The sequence below is a fragment of the Moschus berezovskii genome, chromosome X, assembly GCF_049115385.1.
Source record: "Moschus berezovskii isolate FMDL1 chromosome X, NW_MosBer_1.0, whole genome shotgun sequence".
Lineage (NCBI taxonomy): Eukaryota > Metazoa > Chordata > Mammalia > Artiodactyla > Moschidae > Moschus > Moschus berezovskii.
In genome coordinates, this window is record NC_142488.1 from 54,726,831 (window position 1) to 54,745,440 (window position 18,610).

The 18,610-nt window shown below is 45.8% G+C and overlaps 1 protein-coding gene and 1 pseudogene across 1 annotated transcript; one reads left to right on the top strand and one right to left on the bottom strand.

Moving 5' to 3' along the window:
• Positions 1–6,643: 6,643 nt before the first annotated feature.
• On the top strand, positions 6,644–17,598 carry GPKOW (G-patch domain and KOW motifs). The gene is made up of 11 exons (XM_055437924.2): positions 6,644–6,839; positions 7,771–7,925; positions 8,024–8,148; positions 10,045–10,154; positions 10,938–11,151; positions 11,546–11,675; positions 12,243–12,369; positions 12,572–12,695; positions 12,784–12,853; positions 13,392–13,477; positions 13,569–17,598. Exons 1-11 carry the CDS (start codon positions 6,679–6,681, stop codon positions 13,701–13,703), a joined length of 1,437 nt encoding a protein of 478 aa, XP_055293899.2. The 5' UTR covers positions 6,644–6,678; the 3' UTR covers positions 13,704–17,598.
• LOC129563885 (large ribosomal subunit protein eL36 pseudogene) lies at positions 17,596–18,108 on the bottom strand (annotated as a pseudogene).
• Between the last annotated feature and the right edge of the window lie 502 nt (positions 18,109–18,610).

Consider the following 18,610-nt stretch of genomic DNA (forward strand, 5'->3'; position numbering starts at 1 on the left):
TAACCCTGTTATCTTAAAATGTATATTATGATAGTGGGTCTGGTATGATCTTTCTATTGTTAGTTCTAATCTTGTCATCTTAAAATGTAAATTGTGGGAGTGGGTCTAGGAAGATTTTTATAACCTTGAGATATTCTTTTGATTTATTGTAATAACCAATTTAAAAAGTATATAGCTCCCTAGCTAAGACTAGCAAGTGGGGCACTCTCCACCCCTTTCTGATGTCTATGTCAGACGCTTTCTCTGTCCCTTTTCATTGTAATAAAACTTCTGCCACACAAGAGATCACGAATCTGACATCATTCACCGTAAGCTATCAATACTATACCTAACTTAACTGCCACTAAAGTTTTACAATACTCTGGGATATAACTTGTTCTAATTAACCAATTAAAATCTTATTCCATTAAAGTCAGGCCCCTTATTCAACTAAAATATGGGGTAGTCTTTTTAATCTTTTTTTTTAAGTGAAGTATAGTTGGTTTACAATGTTTAAGGTGTAAGCATGGTGTAGTCTTTGAGAACAGCTTTTTTTTTCTTTTCTTGAGAGCAGTAAAGACTGCTTGCTCTACCCCTAGAAGGACTCTTGTCAGCTGTTTCTCCCTGTTTTGTCTGTTGCTACCTTAATGGCTTCTAAAGCCCTTGTTCTTCAACTTCTTGACTTTCTGTTTCAAATAACGTCAGTCCGCTAAGGGAGAGCTGTTAAACTCTCTGTTCTTTATATTCTCCCTCAAGAGCTGTGGGTCTATCAGAAACCCACCTCTCTTGGAGTGACCAACACTCCTCTTCTATGAGCAGGGAGCTGAGGAGGTTATATCCTTTGGTATTATCTGCTTGTCTTTCCCAGTGTGGAACCTCCACTCTAACAGTAAGCTATGGAGTGGGCAACTGGGGCCCAATATTCTTGGTCTGCCATACTGGGGTACAGTTTCATCCTTATGAACAGGGTCTGGGTGGTGGAAGAGAGCCCCAGACCTCTTAGTCATGCCTTCCCAGAATAGAGTTTCTGTAATATGAGGCTGAGCAAATGAGACATGTTGGTTACCTGCCTCTCCTGAGGAGAAATCACTGTCCTAGACCAGGAGCTGGCAGGGGGAGAGCCCCATGTTCTTGGCCACACTCTTGGAGTAGAGATTCTATCACACTGAGCTGGCATGCAGGGAGGGAGCAAGTCATAATTCAAGTGCCAGACTCTTGGTGTTCTCATAGTGATTTATTGGATTTTCTTAAACAAATGTTTCTCCATTTACTATATGCCCTTATGCAATTCCCAAAGACTTTACGGGGTTGGTTAAACTCAACATAGCTCATTATTAGAGAAATGCAAATCACAACTCCAATGATGTATTACCTCACACCAATCAGAATGGCCATCATAAAAAAAAAAAAAAAACTACAAACAGTAAATCTTGGACAGGATGTGGAGAAAAGGAAACCCCACTGCACGGTTTGTGGGAATGTAAATTGATATAGCCACTATGGAGAACAGTATGGAGATTCCTTAACGAACTAGGAATAAAACTACCATGTGTGTGCTTAGTCACTCAGTCGTGTCTGACTCTTTGCGACGCCATGGACTGTAGCCTGCCAGGCTCCTCTGTCCATGGGGATTCTCCAAGCAAGAATACTGGAGTGGGTTGCCATGCCCTCCTCCAGGGGATCTTCCTGACCTAGGAATCAAACTGGGGTCTCCTGCACTGCAGGCAGATTCTTTACCAGTTGAGCTACCAGGGAAGCCCAATCCCACTACTGGGCATATACCCTGAGAAAACCGTAATTCAAAAAGATACATGTACCCCAATGTTCATAGCACCACTATTTACATATTTACAATAGCCAGAACATGGAAGCAACCTACATGTCCGTCAACAGATGAATGGATATAGTACATACATACAATGGAATACTACTCAGCCATAAAAAGAAACGAATTTGAGTCACTTGTAGTGAGGTGGATAAACCTAGAGTCTGTCATACAGAGTGAAGTAAGTCAGAAAGACAAAAACAAACATCATAAACTAATGCATTTATATGGAATCTAGAAAAATAGTACTGATGAACCTATTTACCAAAAGTCATGGAGACACGAACAGAGAGAACAGACTTGTGGACACAGCAAGGGAAGAGAGGGTGGTGCGAATTGAGAAACTAGCATTGATTTATATATACTATCATGTGTAAATTAGAAAACTTGTGGGAAGCTGCTATATAACAGGGAGCCCAGCCTGATGCTGTGTGACCACCTAGAGGGGTGGAATGTGGGGGGATTGCTGAGGCTCAAAAGGGAGGGGAGATATATATAATTGTGACTGATTTGCATTGATGTATGGCAGAGACCACCACAACATTGTAAAGTATTTATCTTCTAATAAAAGATAAAAGAATAAAAAGAAGTAAAAAAAAATATTCACTAGTGTTGGTTGCTTTGTTGAGGATAAGGCCCACCAAGCTCCTAATACTACTATTCTAGAATTCTCTATTTTTAAAAAATAGTGAAATATACCTAATAGAGAACATACAAACAACATACACGAACAGTTTGACAAACTGTAAAATCAATAATGGTGTAACTCTCACTCGGTTAAATAAGATAACATTAATTTTCCAGAAATTCCTACATACTCCTCAAATTGCTTTTTCCATTTAACATAATACTGTAGCTATTGTTCCTTGTCAAACCACGAAGAATTTTTAAACCTTTTTAGTCAGGGTATGATGTAGATTCACTCATTAGCATACAGAATATCCTGCTTCAATTTTCCATTCTTTCCTTCAGATCTATCCTTAGAAATGGAGTCACTGAGTCAGGGAAGGCATACATATTATTATATATATTATTTTACTGCCCTGGATAAATGTCGAATCAATTTGTGCCTCTATTAGCAGTGTATGAATGTGCCCGTTTTCTTCTATCTTTAGTAGCTCTAGGATTCATCCATAGTACTTAACTATTTTGTGATCTTGGCCAACTCAGCCTCTCTGGGATGCAGTTCTCTTACCTGTAAAATGGATTTTAAAATAGTTCCTACCTCACAGAATCCTTGGAGGACTAAGTGAGTGCTTAGATGGGCAATTGGCATAGAAAACCCACAGTAGAAGTGTTTGTCTTTTTAATTTTACCAGTGAGTTAAGAGAAGAACAGCACTTTATTATTTATTTATTTATTTGCATTGCTTTGAGTGTTTATTTATTTATTTGGCTGTGCCAGATTTTAGTTGCAGCATGTGGGATCTTTAGCTACAAGACCAGGGATTGAACCTGGGTTACTTGTATTGGGAGCCCAGAGTTTTAGCCACTGGACCACAAGGGAAGTCTCTGCTTTGAGTATTAGTAAGGTTGAGAATCTTTACACATGCTTCATGACTATTTATAGTTCTCATTTCATGAACCATCTAATTCTGTCTGCTCCCATTTTTTAGTTGGGAATTGCTTTCCATTTATAGTTATTGAACTACAGGAGCGCTTTGTGTATTGAGCACATTGTCTCTATACCTTTGATATACATTATTTTTCTAAAATACAAATTTTGTCATGTCACAAAACCTTCACATGGCGCCCTTATCACATGCAGCAGAAAGTCCTTACTTTGAGGATTTGATTCAGTTGTAGTGAGGTGGCCAAACTCCAGCCCATCACTCCAGCTTCACTTCCTGCCATCTTTCAGAATGCTTTCTGAATCTTCATCCCATCTTAGAAGTGGTATCATGTAAACTAATCCCCTCTGCCTTCTCAGCCACCCCTTCCCACAGTCCTGTATGTCTGCAGTCATAACCATGCTTGGAACCATGGATTGTCCAATTATCCCATGAGTACCCAGAGGGAAGAGTATGTAATAGGGTAGGTGCTCAATTCATGTTTATTCAATGAACAAAAGAATAAATGGTTGAATGTGCAAAACTTTCCTATAGTCTTCTTACACTGCATGGTAAGCAAATACTTTTCTTAATGCTTGCAAATAGAAAAAAATTCCTGATTTTCTTTTCAGAATAAAGGAAAAACAGAAAAAAAGTGTCTTTTCTCCCACTATATTTTCACCATGAAGTTTTGCATCAAGACTAGGGTAGCTTGGTGTGATCTCTGTGGTACATGTCAGGAGTGAGTCACAGATCAGGTGTGAACCAACTGAGAAGGTAAGATTCTCAGGGACCTCTGGCCCTAGCCTGTGTAAGCCTGTATTGTGCACACTATCGCAGGTGGCTGCTTCAGGAAGTGGGTATCACCTCAGCCACGGACAGTTAGCCTCCCAGGCAATGTTCACATCATTAGTAATAAGATAGAATGTTGTTGGGACTTGCCTGGGGGTCCAATGGCTAAGACTCCTTGCTCCCAATGCAGAGGGCCTGGGTTCCATCCCTGTTCAGGGGACTGGATCCCATATACCACAACTTAAAAAAAGACCCTGAATAATGCAACTAAGACCCGAGGCAGTCAAATAAATAAATATTTTTTAAATGATAAAAGATATAATGTTGTGAACTCTCTAATATGATGTGATGAGAAAGGCACTTCACCTCTGTGGCATTCCTGCGAGGAACTCATAACCTTAGCCTAATTATGAGAACTCATCAGACAAGTCCAACCTGAGAGACATTCTACAAAATAACTAAACTGTACTTTTCAAAAATATTAAGGTTATGAGAGACAGAAATTTTCACAGGAGAAGACTTAAGAAGGCATTACAGGGACTTCCCTGGTGGTTCAGTAGTTAACATTTCAAGATTCCACTGCAGGGGGTTCAAGATGCCACATGCTATGCAGTGCGGCCCAAGAAAGAGGCATTAAAATTATATGGAAAGTATGAACCTAGATTGAATCCTGAAACAGAAAATGATCTATTGTTTAGTCAATCATAGCATAAAGGTTAATTTCCTCATTATAGTAATTATACTATCATTACATAAAATGTTTAGGGGATCTGGATATACAGGGAAGTGAAAGTTGCTCAGTTGTGTCCAACTCTTTGCAATCCCATGGACTATACAGTCCACAGTATTTTCTAGGCCAGAATACTGGAATGGGTAGTCTTTCCCTTCTCCAGGGGATCTTCCCTACCCAGGGATCAAATCCAGGTCTCTTACATTGCAGGCAGATTTTTTACCAATTGAGCTACAAGGGAAGCCCATATAGGGACTCTACTATTTTTCCAACATGTCTTTTCATTTTAATGTATTTCAAAATAAAAATTTTAAGATTTTTGTTGTTGTTGTTGTATATTTTGAAAACCACAATGGCTTCTCTCTTGAGATTTCAGGGCCCATCCCAGGATGCCTAGGGCTTATCAGCCTGAAAGCATAGCCACAAAATTGATTGAATATTGGGCTACCTGTTTTCAAGAGCTTCCTATAACCCACTAAATTATTATTTATTTTCCAAACACTGTGACTATGTCCTCATTTCATTTAATTATAGCTTCACATTTAAAAGCCCTGTATTGGTTCCATCCAAACCATGTGCTCTAATTCATTTAGCCCATCCCCTTTTGTTGCTTATTTTAGTGGTCTTCAAGCTTTTGCTACAATAAATAATACTCTGATATAAAATGCTTTTTAACATCTTGGATGGTTTCCTTGGGATGAATTTTTAGATTTGTAATTTTCTTTCTTATGACTATTTAAGTATCGGTCTTCTACTTTACAAACTCTAAGGTCCTACTCAGAGGAGTGTCTCATTAATCTTCTGAGGCCTTAGGAGCTGGCTCTCACAACATTTAAAGTTGGTAGGAACATTTTTTTATCCGTTTTGAGTGTCATTGCTTCCCACTAGACTTGGAGTCTCAAGAGAGGAAGCCAGACTATTTTATTAATACAGCTGGCCTTTGAACGATGCAGGGATTAGGGGCAACAATGCAGGGTAGTCTAAAATCCTCCTATAACATTACAGTCAGCCCTCCAGATTCTGCATCCTTGGATTCAACCAACCTTGCATCCAACCAACCTCACATCATGTAGTAATGTAGTAGGTTATTTAGTGAAAGATATCCACGTATAAATGGACCCTCACAGTTCAAACCCATATAATCCAAAGGTCATCTGTATTTGAATCTAGAGTTTGTCCACTATTAAATCTATCATCTTGAAGGCACCACTTATATGTCTATTATTTATTATTGTACACAACTGGCACAGATTTTTTTCTTAATCATTTATTTTACCTAATTTCCCACACCAGTAGGGCAAAGCAGGCGATTAATAATGCCCACACATAGGAATGAATACTTGGCAAGAACGAACCCATCTTCTATCACGCCTACCTTTCCCAAGAACCCACCTGCCAACGCAGGAGACGTAAGAGACGCAGGTTCCATCCCTGGGTCAGGAAGATCCCTTGGAGGAGGGCATGGCAACCCATGCCAGTATTCTTGCCTGGAGAATCCAACGGACAGGAGTCTGGCCTATGGGCTATGGTCTATAGGGTCGCAGAATCGGACACAACTGAAGCGACTTAGCACGCATACAGCTTCCTTAAGAACTACATTTCCCTCGATGCTTGGCGTCACGAGCTCCTGTGAAGTAAAAAGAGCGGCAGTTACTTCCTACGGTCCCTATCCGCCTTTGCCGGCCAGTGCCGCAATTCTTCATGGGAAGGGTAGTTCTACCGGTCGTGCTCAAGGCCCCGGCAAAGTGAGCGTAAACTAAGCTTCCCAGCGAGCAGCGCGACGGCCTGGGAAGACGGGGCAAGATGGCGGACGCTGAAGATGGGGTTTTGCGGCCGGTGGGATCCTCCACTGCCCCAATTTCATTCAGCTTCAATCGCACGTCCGCCCGGAGATGGCTAGCGGGAGATACGGCTCCGGAGGAGAAGGATTTCTTGAAGACCGTGGAAGGCCGGGAGTTGCAGAGGTGAAGTGCTGGGTCTTTCATCCCTTGGAAACCGGTGCAGTGGGTGCCCGCGGGAGGGTGGAATCAGCCGATGTCTTGGTGACAGTGGCCTGGGAAGTCTGAAGGACAGCCGGAGAAAATCTGTGGAGGAGAAAAGTCGGGAGCCAGTAAGAGAGGTGAAGAAATTGGATCTTTTGGCCGAAGGGATTGAGAGGAGAGGATGTATTCCTGAGGGAGAGTGTCTTTAGGAGTCGAGGGGCCCTGCGGAGCGTGTTTGTGTTCTGAAAGAAGAAAAAGAATGGAGAATGACAGGACTCCTAGTGACCCAGGTGAAGCGGTGAGGCTTCTTCGATATGGGGACCGAAATTGAGCGCCAGATTCAGGTTGGGGGGAGGCCATCATCAGCTTAATTCGGAATGGACGGTTTGAGGGAGGGGCTTCCAGAAGAGAGTCAACTATCCAGGAGGCTGGTATGGAGCCTGGAACTGGGGGGAGAGAGTCTGGACTGAAGATGGTGATTTCTCGGTCCTTGTGGAAGCCACAGAAATGGGTCTTGGGATGAACAGAGGGTCCAGAACTGAGGACTGATTCCACGAAGGCACTGACATTTAAGAGGTGGGGAAAAAAAAAAAAGAGGTGGGGAAAGAGGGTTCTCTGGTGGTCCAGTGGTTAGGACTCCGTGTTTCCACTGCAGGGGGACCAGGCTTGACCCCTGGTTGGGGAACTGCTATCTCTCAAGTCACCAGGTGCAGCCAAAAAAAAAAAAAAAGAGTTCGTGGTGGGGGAGAGAATCCAAAGAAAGCATCACCAGGGTATAACACGAGAACGGAGGGCGTGATCCATGGGGCTGGGGGTGAGTGTGTCTCTTGTGTTTCTTCTGAGTGAAGGGTTGTGACTCAGGACTCACTGCTTGTGCTACTCTCCCAATTTCACTCCTCTGTGTCCACATCAGTGTGAAGCCCTCAGAAGCCCCCAAGGAACTTGTCATCCCTTTAATCCAGAATGGCCATCGAAGGCAGCCACCGACCCAGGCCCCTGAGCCATACACACATACTGAGGTCTTGATGGATGGGATGCTGTCCCAGGCTGTGAAGGAGATCATTGAGGGTGAGTAATCTCTCCTTGGCCTTGCCCTAGTGAAGGAAGAACGGGAGGAAAATGGAAGGAGAGGGTGGGACCTCATTGCTCTTCCCATTCTTCTTCAGAATCCAAGAAGTCTCTGGAGGAGAGAGAGAATGTGGGTGTCGACCCCACACTCGCTATCCCCATGATCCAGAAAGGATGCACCCCCAACAGAGAAGGGACAGACAGCGAACCCCAGGCTGAGACAGTGAGCTGGCCCCTCACTTCCCTGCTTCCCCAGTCTCTCATTGCCCTGTCTGCCAGGCTTGTCTCCCTGCACACAGCAGGAAAAGTCTGTGTGTATACTATAGGTCTGCCACCTCTCCCTTCCTCCTTCTATCCTTTTTGGAAGCATTGACAAATGAATCCAGATACTGAGGTGTGAAAAGGTAACTTTGGACTCTGGGATTATCTGAAGGAGATGAGGAGCAAAGGGAACAGGAAATGTAAAGATCCTAAGGGTAGACTCTGCTTGGAGCATTTGAGGAACACCAAGGAGACCAGTGTAGCTGGAGTGGAATGCGTGAGAGGGAAGGGTAGCAGATGAGGTCATAAGTGGGCCATGGTGAGGACCTTGGCTTTTACTCTGAGTGGGAGGAGAGCAATGACAGGGCTCTGAGCAGAGAAGGGACAATACTTATGACTCGACAGGCTCTCTCTGGATGCTGTGAGCAGAACAGACTAGTAAGCAAAGGTGGAGGCAAGGAGAGCAGCAGTCCATGCTAGAGGTGATGGAGACCCAGACCAGAGTGGTAGGAGTGAGGCCAGGAGGACAGGTAGGGTTTAGTGAGAGTGGGAAGAGGAGGGTGAGTGCTCCTAATGGCAGCAACCACCCAGACAATGGCGTAGTGGCAGGAAATCAGCATGGTGTGTGTCCATCAGTGACACCTTGATGTGTCTAGAGTGAATATAAAGAATTAAGGGAGTGATGATGGGAGGTGATGAGAGGTGAGGGGTGTGTTCACAGAAGTAACCAAGTCTGCCTTTCATACTCATAGACCCTACTTTCTACCTCTTCATTCACAATTTTTTGGCAATACTTATTTGGGTTCTAGTTCTCCTACAGCCCCAAAACAGAGAGACTCTTTCAACTGAACTGTTCTCCTCAGTCTTCAGACAAACCTCTGGGCTTCTTTCATCTTAAAAAAGACCTTCACTTCACTCTCCATCCTGTTCCAGTTTTGGCCTCCTTTCTCTGATTTTCCCTCCTCTCAGAGCCTTCCACATCTCAGTCTATCACAGTTCCATCCATCCTTCCTCTCACTCAGCCTAAAAACCTTAGAGCCATCCTTGAATCCCTTCTTTATTTCATACCCTATATACTGTCTGTCAGCAAAATCCTGTCATCTCTTTTTTCCACATATATCCAGAATCTGACTACTTCTCTCCATTACCACTACCACTCCTCTGGTCTGGGCCACCAGCATTTCTCATTTGGACTATTGCAGTAAGTTTTTCACTGGTCCCGTTGCAGCTGCCACCCTATCACAGTTTCTGGCCAGCTCTCCTGATTAATCTCTTACCACCCCTCTTTGCCTCCACATCTGTTTCAATCTCATTGGCTTTCATGATGCTCTTCACACACAACAGATCTTGTCCTGCCTTGGGGCCTTTGCTTTTACTGTCCTCTCTGGAGCACTCTTCATGTATCTTCAGGGTTCCCTCTGTCCTCTCCTTCGGTCTCTACTCAAATATCAACTTGGTGACACTCCCTTCTCCATCCCTGTGCATCCCCTTAACCTGCTTTATTTTCTTTCATCTGACTTATTACTACCTGACATATCATGTTTTAGGCATTTCATTTATTCTGTCTGCACAACTAGAATGTAAGCCACACAAGGGCAGGAGTTTTTGTCTATTTTGTTCACTGCTTTATCCTCAGCACCTGGAATAGTAGCTGGCACAGAATAGATGCTTTATAAATATTTGTCCAAGGACTGAACATGGAGGAATAAAGAGAGGGATGATGAGAGGAAAGAAAAACTCACCCTTGAGCTGACTGGAAAAGAAGCCTCAAGTGTCACTCAATGGGTGATAGTAAGTACACCTCAGTGGGCCCATGGTAAGCCAAGCCTGACCGTCCTTCCTCTGCCTAAACCCATAGGTGCCGGAGGAGGCTGATTACGAGGCAGTCCCTGTAGAGGCCTATGGGCTGGCCATGCTGCGGGGCATGGGCTGGAAACCTGGTGAGGGAATCGGCCGGACCTTCAGTCAGTGAGTTTCTCGGGTAGGGACAGGGGACAGCAGATAGGCCAGGGGACAACTGATGGGCCAGGGAAGAGACCCCCATGGTTACCGCCCACCCAGAACCATCCAGGGAGGGAGAGGGCACATTACCACCCTAAGTATTTCAGTAGTCCCTTCCACTGCTGTTATAACCTCCTGTTTGCCCTTTGAAACTCCATTAAGAGATCCTGGGCATCAGCTTCCTTATCTGAAAAATGGGGACAATAACAGTACTGACCTCACTGTTCTCAAAGTTAAGTAAAATGATACACATAAAGCCCTTACAGTAGCTGTTGGCCGCAGATAAGCATGGGCTAAACTCTTGATATTGTCATGATCATACAGACCTGTAATCCCTTCTCTACCATTCCAAACTCTAAAGAATTCTGAAAACCAGACACTTTTTTTTCATGAAATATTCGGCAGCCAAATATGACCGAATTGACATTGAGCATTTTACAGTCTATTTATCTTGTTTGGTGTGAATAGTTTCCCGTGTAGAAATATTGGTATATTTGGCTATTGGGATCTGTCTCAGAATCCACTGTAGATACCATGTCATAGATGGTGTACTCAGCATGTTATCTGGTTGAACCAAATGAAATTGCCATTTCTGTAGGTCAGAAATCATCCTAATATGAGATTGGGAAGGATATACTTGAACATGTTGATAGGATGGGAGTTAAGTAGTGGTTGGGGATAGGGGCGGGGAACAAGACATTGAAGACTGATGCATCCTCCTGACAAGTCCATATTCTGTGCTCCCTGCAGAGTAGTGAAGCCCCGTGTCAATTCACTGAGGCCCAAGGGGTTAGGACTGGGTGCCAACCTGACCGAGGTCCAGGCCCTGGCCCCTACCAGCCCCTACTGCCTGCCGAGGCCAGATGAGGAGCAAGAGAAGAATAAGGAAGACCAGCCTCAAGGACTGGTGCCTGGAGGAGCTGTGATGGTTCTTTCTGGCCCCCACCGAGGCCTCTATGGGAAGGTAAGGAACCTTGATGTACCTGGAGCCAAAAACAGGCAGCAGGGAAGATTGATGTGAGGGTCAGAAGGAGGCAGAATTGGGTGTGGAGTATAAAGGCTGGAAGTCCTTGTCTTTTAGGGCTGCCAGGCCCACTGTCTCATTCCGTAACTAAGGACTACTTGCCAGACCTTTCTGAGCCTCAGTTTTCAACTAAAAGGGAGAGGATGCCATATGCCACAAGTCCCTGAGGATTAGATACTTAAAATGTATCCAAGCCTTACAATCTGCTGGGAGAGACGCAGGAGTCAGGCCTGTTAGAGATAAGGGTAGACAACTTGGTCCTAGGAACATGGGTCAAGTCCACTCAACCCCTGCCTCATTTCTCCGCCCCCCCCCCCCAACATACACACTTTAGGTGGAAGGCCTTGATCCTGACAATGTTCGAGCCATGGTCCGTCTGGCTGTGGGGAGCCGCATGGTGACTGTTAGTGAGTATTGCCTGCGGCCTGTCTCCCAGAAGGAGTTTGACAAGAACTTGAATCTGAGTAAGTGAGCCTATTACTCAGCTGGGGGAGTTGGAGCAGTGTTCCTGGGGGTGGGAGTTAGATCTGTAGAGGGATGGGACAGTGGTCTGCCTGGCAAGGGTGACTTCTGGTCAGAATTAAGAGGTGAGAGTAAATATAGTGGTTTATGCAGTTTGACTGAAGAGAAGTTTCTCTAGTAACCCTGGGTCTTTAGCCTCTTTCTAGGGAGGAAGCAACAGGAATGGAAACCAGTTCCTATCCTTGGAAAGTTTTTGTCTCTCGGGTGGTGGACTGCTCTATTACCAGGGATGGAGAACAGCTAGGACTAGGGCATGACGGGGAGGAAGGCATTCTAGGCATGGATGGGCCAGTTTGGCACATGGGAGGTGGGTCGAGCAAGGCCTCCTGAAGGAAGCCGAGACAGCTGAGAGGAAGCAGGCAGCGTTCTAATAGCCAAGGCAAAGGCTGGATGGTGAGCTGGGGTCCTCTGGCAGATGAGAGCTGGCCTGAGGCTGAGGTGTGGCCTGGAAGGGAAGCGAGTGAGACACCAAGGCTGTTTCTGGGTTCCCTTCACACCCTATTGAACAGGTCAGGTGAGCAGAACTTCCCCTGGGGAACAGCACAGAACGACCTCATCACAGAAGACCCTCCAGGATCAGGACAGCCACATGTGCTGGGAGGACTCAGACAGGAAGCGGAAACACCATCACGACCGGTGGGATACTGAGCATCTCAGATGTGGGGGTAGGGGCAGGACTGTGGGGCGGCTCCAGCAGAGAAGGCTTCCAGGGCAAGGCAGGTGCCTAGAAGGAACTAGGAATGGCATTACAGGTGGGTTTCAAAACATTGGCAAAGGTGGGGTGACTGGAACATGCCCCCCATAAAAAGCTATGCCTGGTGTCGACCCCTCTCCACAGACAGGATGGGCCTGCAGCCAAGAATGAGAAAGCAGCCCTCCGGAGTCAGCACTGGCTGCACAGGGATCTGCGAGTGCGGTTTGTGGACAAGCTGCACAAGGGCGGCCAGTATTACAACACCAAGGTGGGGACCCTGTGCCTGGGTCTGCTGCTCCCCGTGGGGAGCGGGTTCCCTCAGCTGACATTCTCATATCCACTGACCCTTTCCCCAGATGACAATTGAAGATGTCCTGAGCCCAGACACCTGTGTGTGTCGGACAGATGAAGGCCAGGTCTTGGAAGGTGAGTGTGAGGGATGGTTGCTGGGTCTTCATCATCCCAGAGGCAGATGAGAAGACTATCTTGGGTCTCAAGAGCCTGACCCAGGCAGAGGCTTGGAGTTTGGGCAGAATTGGGTTTTTTGGTAAGGTCCAACACCCTCTGACAGATCATTAGACACTTCTGTGGTGGTGAATATCTGAGCGCCACTTGCGTTTTCTGAAAAATTATCATGAAGATAACCTATTTCTCCCTCTTGTGACTGGTGCCTTGCAGGGATGTGTGTAAGCTCCCCATGCAGGACAGGGCATACGATGTGCCCACAATAAATGGTGTCTGTTATCACCCCCCACTCATCATCGTTGTACATAAATGCTCCCTTTATTACAACTATTGCCAGGAATGGCTCCTTAGGTTTCCTTCTCTAGGAAATGGATATGGGGGACTGCCATCCATCAACAGGTATAGAGCAGCTCCAGGGAATGTAGGAAAGGCCCTCCTGACAGGACCCCGGCTGGGATGGCCTTTACTGCAGGTCTCACTCCCCTTTCCTTGTCCACAGGCCTGAGGGAAGACATGCTGGAGACCCTGGTCCCCAAGGTCCCAGGCGACCGCGTGATGGTGGTGCTGGGGCAATGGGCTGGAAGGGTGAGTTGCAGACCCAGGAACGGGAGCAGGGGCACACGGGGACACCTCTGGTCTGGCTTGGCCCTGCTGACTCGACCCACCCCTACTGTAGGTGGGCCGTCTGCTGGACCGGGACAGAGCACGGAGCCGGGCTCTGGTACAGCTGCACAGAGAAGACAGGGTGGTGGAGCTTCACTATGATGCCATCTGCCAGTTTGTGGGCCTCTGGGACGTGGGGGAAGACTGACCTACGGACACACTCCCATCCCCCGGGCTGTTTCCAGTCCTGTACAATGTGAAAAGCCCACCTTGTGAAGGTGGTGGTGGGGTGTCTTGGTTTGCCCGCCACTTGGCAGTGCAGCCCTGGGACAGGATGGATCAGAAGGGAGGGAGGCTAGAAACAAACCCAGTTTACCAGAAGTTAGTATATAATAAAAAGTTCAAATAATTCGTGAAACAAAGAGATCATAAATGGTGTGCTGAGCTGTGAGTGGAGATGGGAACCATTCCTGTTTTCAGCCCCACCGCCAAGCTTGGGCTGCCAGCCAAGTGGAAGGATCCATTTGCTCCTGAGCCCACTGTCAGAATCCCGAAGCTATGAACCCTGTCCCGGAGCAGAGACTAGGGATTCAGGAACGCTGCATCTCTGGAGAACTTCCTAAGGAAGAATCTTGCAGGCTCTGCTTTTACTTGTGGTCCACAGAAGATGCCCACAGGGTATCTTGAGCCTGTGACAGGATTCAGGCTGAAGGGAGGCTTCTCCCCACCAATGGGAGGTGTTAGCACTACTTTCCAGAGGAGCCAGTTAATCTTGGGGCCACCGTTTTAGTTCCAAAACTTTGAAGGTAAAAAAGTTTTGTCTATCTTGGGTAGAATTTCTCTGGTTTCTCCGAGTAACTAAATTCTCAAAAGGTTATCTTTTTTTATCCTAAGGATTCCAGAGAATCCTTTTCCCTGTTTAATGTCCTAAGATAGAAAATCAACAGGGAAGAAAAAAAATCCATAAGGGAAGTCAGAGTTTAGGCACAACTGTTTGTAAATTATCCTCAGTCATTAAATCATTGATATAATTAGTGGTGTTTGCATTAGATCTAGGCTTCTGGTATAAACTCCTGATGCTTCAGAACAGGGCACCGCTGTGGAGAATTTGAATACTTCCCCCTCAAGAAGAATAATAAAGGTAAGCTGCTGTCTACACCAAGCAGAAGCAGATTATTGTTTTGAGCCAAATGAGCAGGTATAGAAAGATAATGAGTTGGTCATGGGCCCAATAAGCTAAGGGATTAGAAAACCTTCTAGTATAGTCACCCCAATATGAGGGACACTTGCACAGACTGGCTTAATTTTTTAAAAATCATCCCTAATTAATTCCAGAACTCATCTGTTTCCAAGATTAGCCAAACAGGGTTATTAAGGCAGATACCAGAGAACAACCCCACCCTCAGTCCCTCCAGTTCTTGCGTCATCACTGATTGTACACACTGCCCTGGAATTACAGGCTGACTTGTATTTTTAATCTTGGAAAGGGTTGGGAGTTCTGTGCTTAGTCGCTCAGTTGTGTCCGACTGTGCCACCCCATGGACTAGCCCACCAGGCTCCTCTGTCCATGGGGATTCTCCAGGTAAGAATACTGAAGAGGGTTGCCATGCCCTCCTCCAGGGGATCCTCCCAACCCAGGGATTACAGGCGAATTCTACCGTCTGAGCCACTAGGGAAGCCCACATCCAGAAACAGTTTCCTATGTTGTTAAATGCTTTACCCAGTCAAGAAGGCCTCCTCTTTTCTCCAAATCATAGTAAATCTGTCTTGGTAGTGCCCTGGAGGACATAAAGCTCCCCAGGGAATGACCCTGGTGCCATGTCTGCCCTGTAATGCGACATGACCTGGCAGTTTCAGACAGTTCCTCCATCTCCTCTGTGCGCCTTGACCCTTAAAATAGATCTTTTAACAGATCCCATTTCCTGGAGTTAATGTTTCTCCTGAGCCCGCCTTTGGAAATGGGGCCTGAAGTTCTTGAATACAACCTTGTGTTCAGAAGGCCTAGCCCCGGGCAGATCACTGGGGCTTTTCGTGCTTCTCCAAGAGGGTCCCTCCTGATTCCTCAGTATGAGGACAGGCCTCCTTACATTCCAGGAAGCACAGACAGTACGAGGGAGCCCTCCCAGCCTGCCCCTCATTCACTGCGCACAAACACCTTCTGAGTCTGCATGGCGTTCTCAGCTGCTGCATGTGCTGCCAGTGTTGCCTCCTTGGCAGTGGTTACTGCAGCAACAGCTTCCATGAGCCCATGAATACTCCACAGACCACTCACAAGCAGGGGACCGTGATCTGTACAATTGTCCAGACTGGCTTTTTCCCCATCACAGGGTCTGAGCAAGATGTGGGTGAAAAAGCATCTGCCTCTTTTGCCAAATCTGCAGAAGTTTTCCTTGCAGGGTGCTACCCTGTTAGGAAGCTGTCCAGACACTGAGCCAGCTTCTGTGGCAGACTCTGGAAGCAGCTTCTCTGCCTTTCTGAGAGAAATCAGTTATTTGGGTGACTGGGACTGCTGCCTGGGACTGAGCTTGGGGGCAGATATATACAGGTAGGTTCCTCTTTTCTGACATGGCTTCCTCAGCCCCGAGGGGCTCCCCTCCACTCCCACAATGGGGCCTCTTAACTTCAATGGGGCCTCTTAACTTCTGTGTTTGTAGCATCCAGCAGAGAGAGTAAGTAACAACTTGAAAAACTACTTCCTTACTAAGGAAGTAGTTGGTATTGCTACTTCCTATTGCTCCAATTGCTATTGCTCCAATTCATTCAATGGGCATCTATAAGTTATGACCAACCTAGACAGCATATTAAAAAGCAGAGACATTACTTTGCCAACAAAGGTCCGTCTAGTCAAGGCTATGGTTTTTCCAGTTGTCATGTATGGATGTGAGAGTTGGACTGTAAAGAAAGCTGATCACCGAAGAATTGATGCTTTTGAACTGTGGTGTTGGAGAAGACTCTTGAGAGTCCCTTGGACTGCAGGGAGATCCAACCAGTCCATTCTAAAGGAGACCAGTCCTGGGTGTTCATTGGAAGGACTGATGTTGAAGCTGAAACTCCAATACTTTGGCCACCTGATTCGAAGAGCTGACTCATTTGAAAAGACACTGATTCTGGGAAAGATTGACGGCAGGAGGAGAAGGGGACGACAAAGGATGAGATGGTTGGATGGCATCACCGACTCGATGGACATGGGTTTGGGTGGACTCCAGGAGTTGGTGATGGACAGGGAGGCCTGGCGTGCTACAGTTTATGGGGTTGCAAAGAGTCGGACACGACTGAGCAACTGAACTGAACTGATTGGACCCCTACTGTATGTCAGGTACTGTTCTGCATGCTAGGGATACACAAAGGATACATCATTCATTCAACAAACATCAAGTCCCTATTCTATGCCAGGCTTGATTCTAATTACTGAAGATCATGAGCAAAACAAGATAGATCCTTGCCCTTGTTGAGCTGACATTCCAGTGGGGCTGAGAGGCAATAAGCATGAGAATAATCCAGTATGTTAAAAGGTGTGAACAACCATGGAAGGGGGTGCAGGGAGAAAGTACAGCAGGGTAAAGGGAATCCAGAGTGGGCAGTATTCATAGGATGATCAGGGAAGGTTTTATTACGAAGGTGGCATTTGAGCAAAAAAATGAAGTGGTGCTAGTGGTAAAAGAATCCACCTGCCAGTGCAGGAGACCCTGGTTGCTTTAATTTTTTTTATTGGCATATAGTTGCTTTACAATGTTGTTTCAGTCTGCTGTATAGCAAAGTGAATCAGTTGCACATACACATATATCCCACCCCTTTTTTTTGGATTCCTTCCATTTTGGTCACCACAGAGCATTGAGTAGAGTTCCCTATGCTGTACAGTAGGTTTGCATTAGTTATCTATTTTACACACAGTATTGTAAATATCTATTGTTTATTTTACTCATAGTAGTGTAAATAGGTTGATCCTAAGCTTCCAGTTCATCCCATCCTCTTTCCCCCTTGTTATCCAAACATCATTTGTTCTCTACATCTGTGTCTCTGTTTCTTCTTTGCAAATTATTCATCTATTCCATTTTTTCTAGCTTTAAGTATCTTTATGAAGATTAGAGATACCTCACCCCTTTTGCTATATCCTATTAATAGACCTTTCAAAAAGCAGTTCTTATATCTTCTGGATACAGACATTTTATCAGATATATGCTTTGCAAGTATTTTTCTTGGCAGTCTGTGGCTTGTCTGTTCATTCTCTTAACAATGTCTTTTTTTTTTTTTTTCTGAAAAGGTTTATTGTGCACAGAAGGGAAGGGCTCAGTCCTTCTTGGCTGCCACTTTCCTTATGGTGGCCAGGACATTGCTCAGCCCCTCTCTCTTCCTCTTGGCACGGATGTATGTCCCCATCCTTTTCTTGATGAACTTGAGGGCCCGCTTGTCCTTGGAGACCTTAAGCAGCTCCATGGCTCGCTGCTCATAAGGGGTGAAGCTGCACACCTCCCGGATCATGTCCCACATGAACTTGGTGTGCTTGGTGAGGCACCCGAGGAGGTAGCTGTGCCTCAGTTTGCTCACGTTCTTGGTCATCTTGTGGCCCTTGTTGAGGCCCATGGCCAAGGGGAAGAGCAGAGCCACAGCCACTGCTCTGCAATGGCTGGCAAGGCAGAAAGGTAGCAATGGCTTTTGAAAAGCAGAAATGTTCAATGTTGATGTAGTCAGATTTATTAATTTGTTCTTTTTGGACTGTCCTTTTGATGTCTTACCTAAGAAATCTTCGCCTAATCCAAGATCACAAAGGTTTTCTAGAAGTTTTATAGTTTCAGATAATATATTTAGGTCTTTAATCCATTTTGAATTACTTTTTGCAGTACAGGAGACCCAGGTTTGATCCCTGGGTCAGGAAGATCCCCTGGAGACGGGAATGGCCACCCACTCCAATATTCTTGCCTGGAGAATCCCCATGGACAGAGGAGCCTGGTGGGCTACACTCCATGGGGTCACAAGGAGTCAAACACAACTGAGCAACTAACACATTGTATATAGTAGGAGGTATGCATCCAGGCTCCTTCCTTTGGGTATGAATATCCAACTTTTCTAGCACCATTTATTGAAAAGACCGTCCTTCCTCCACTGCATGGCTTTGTG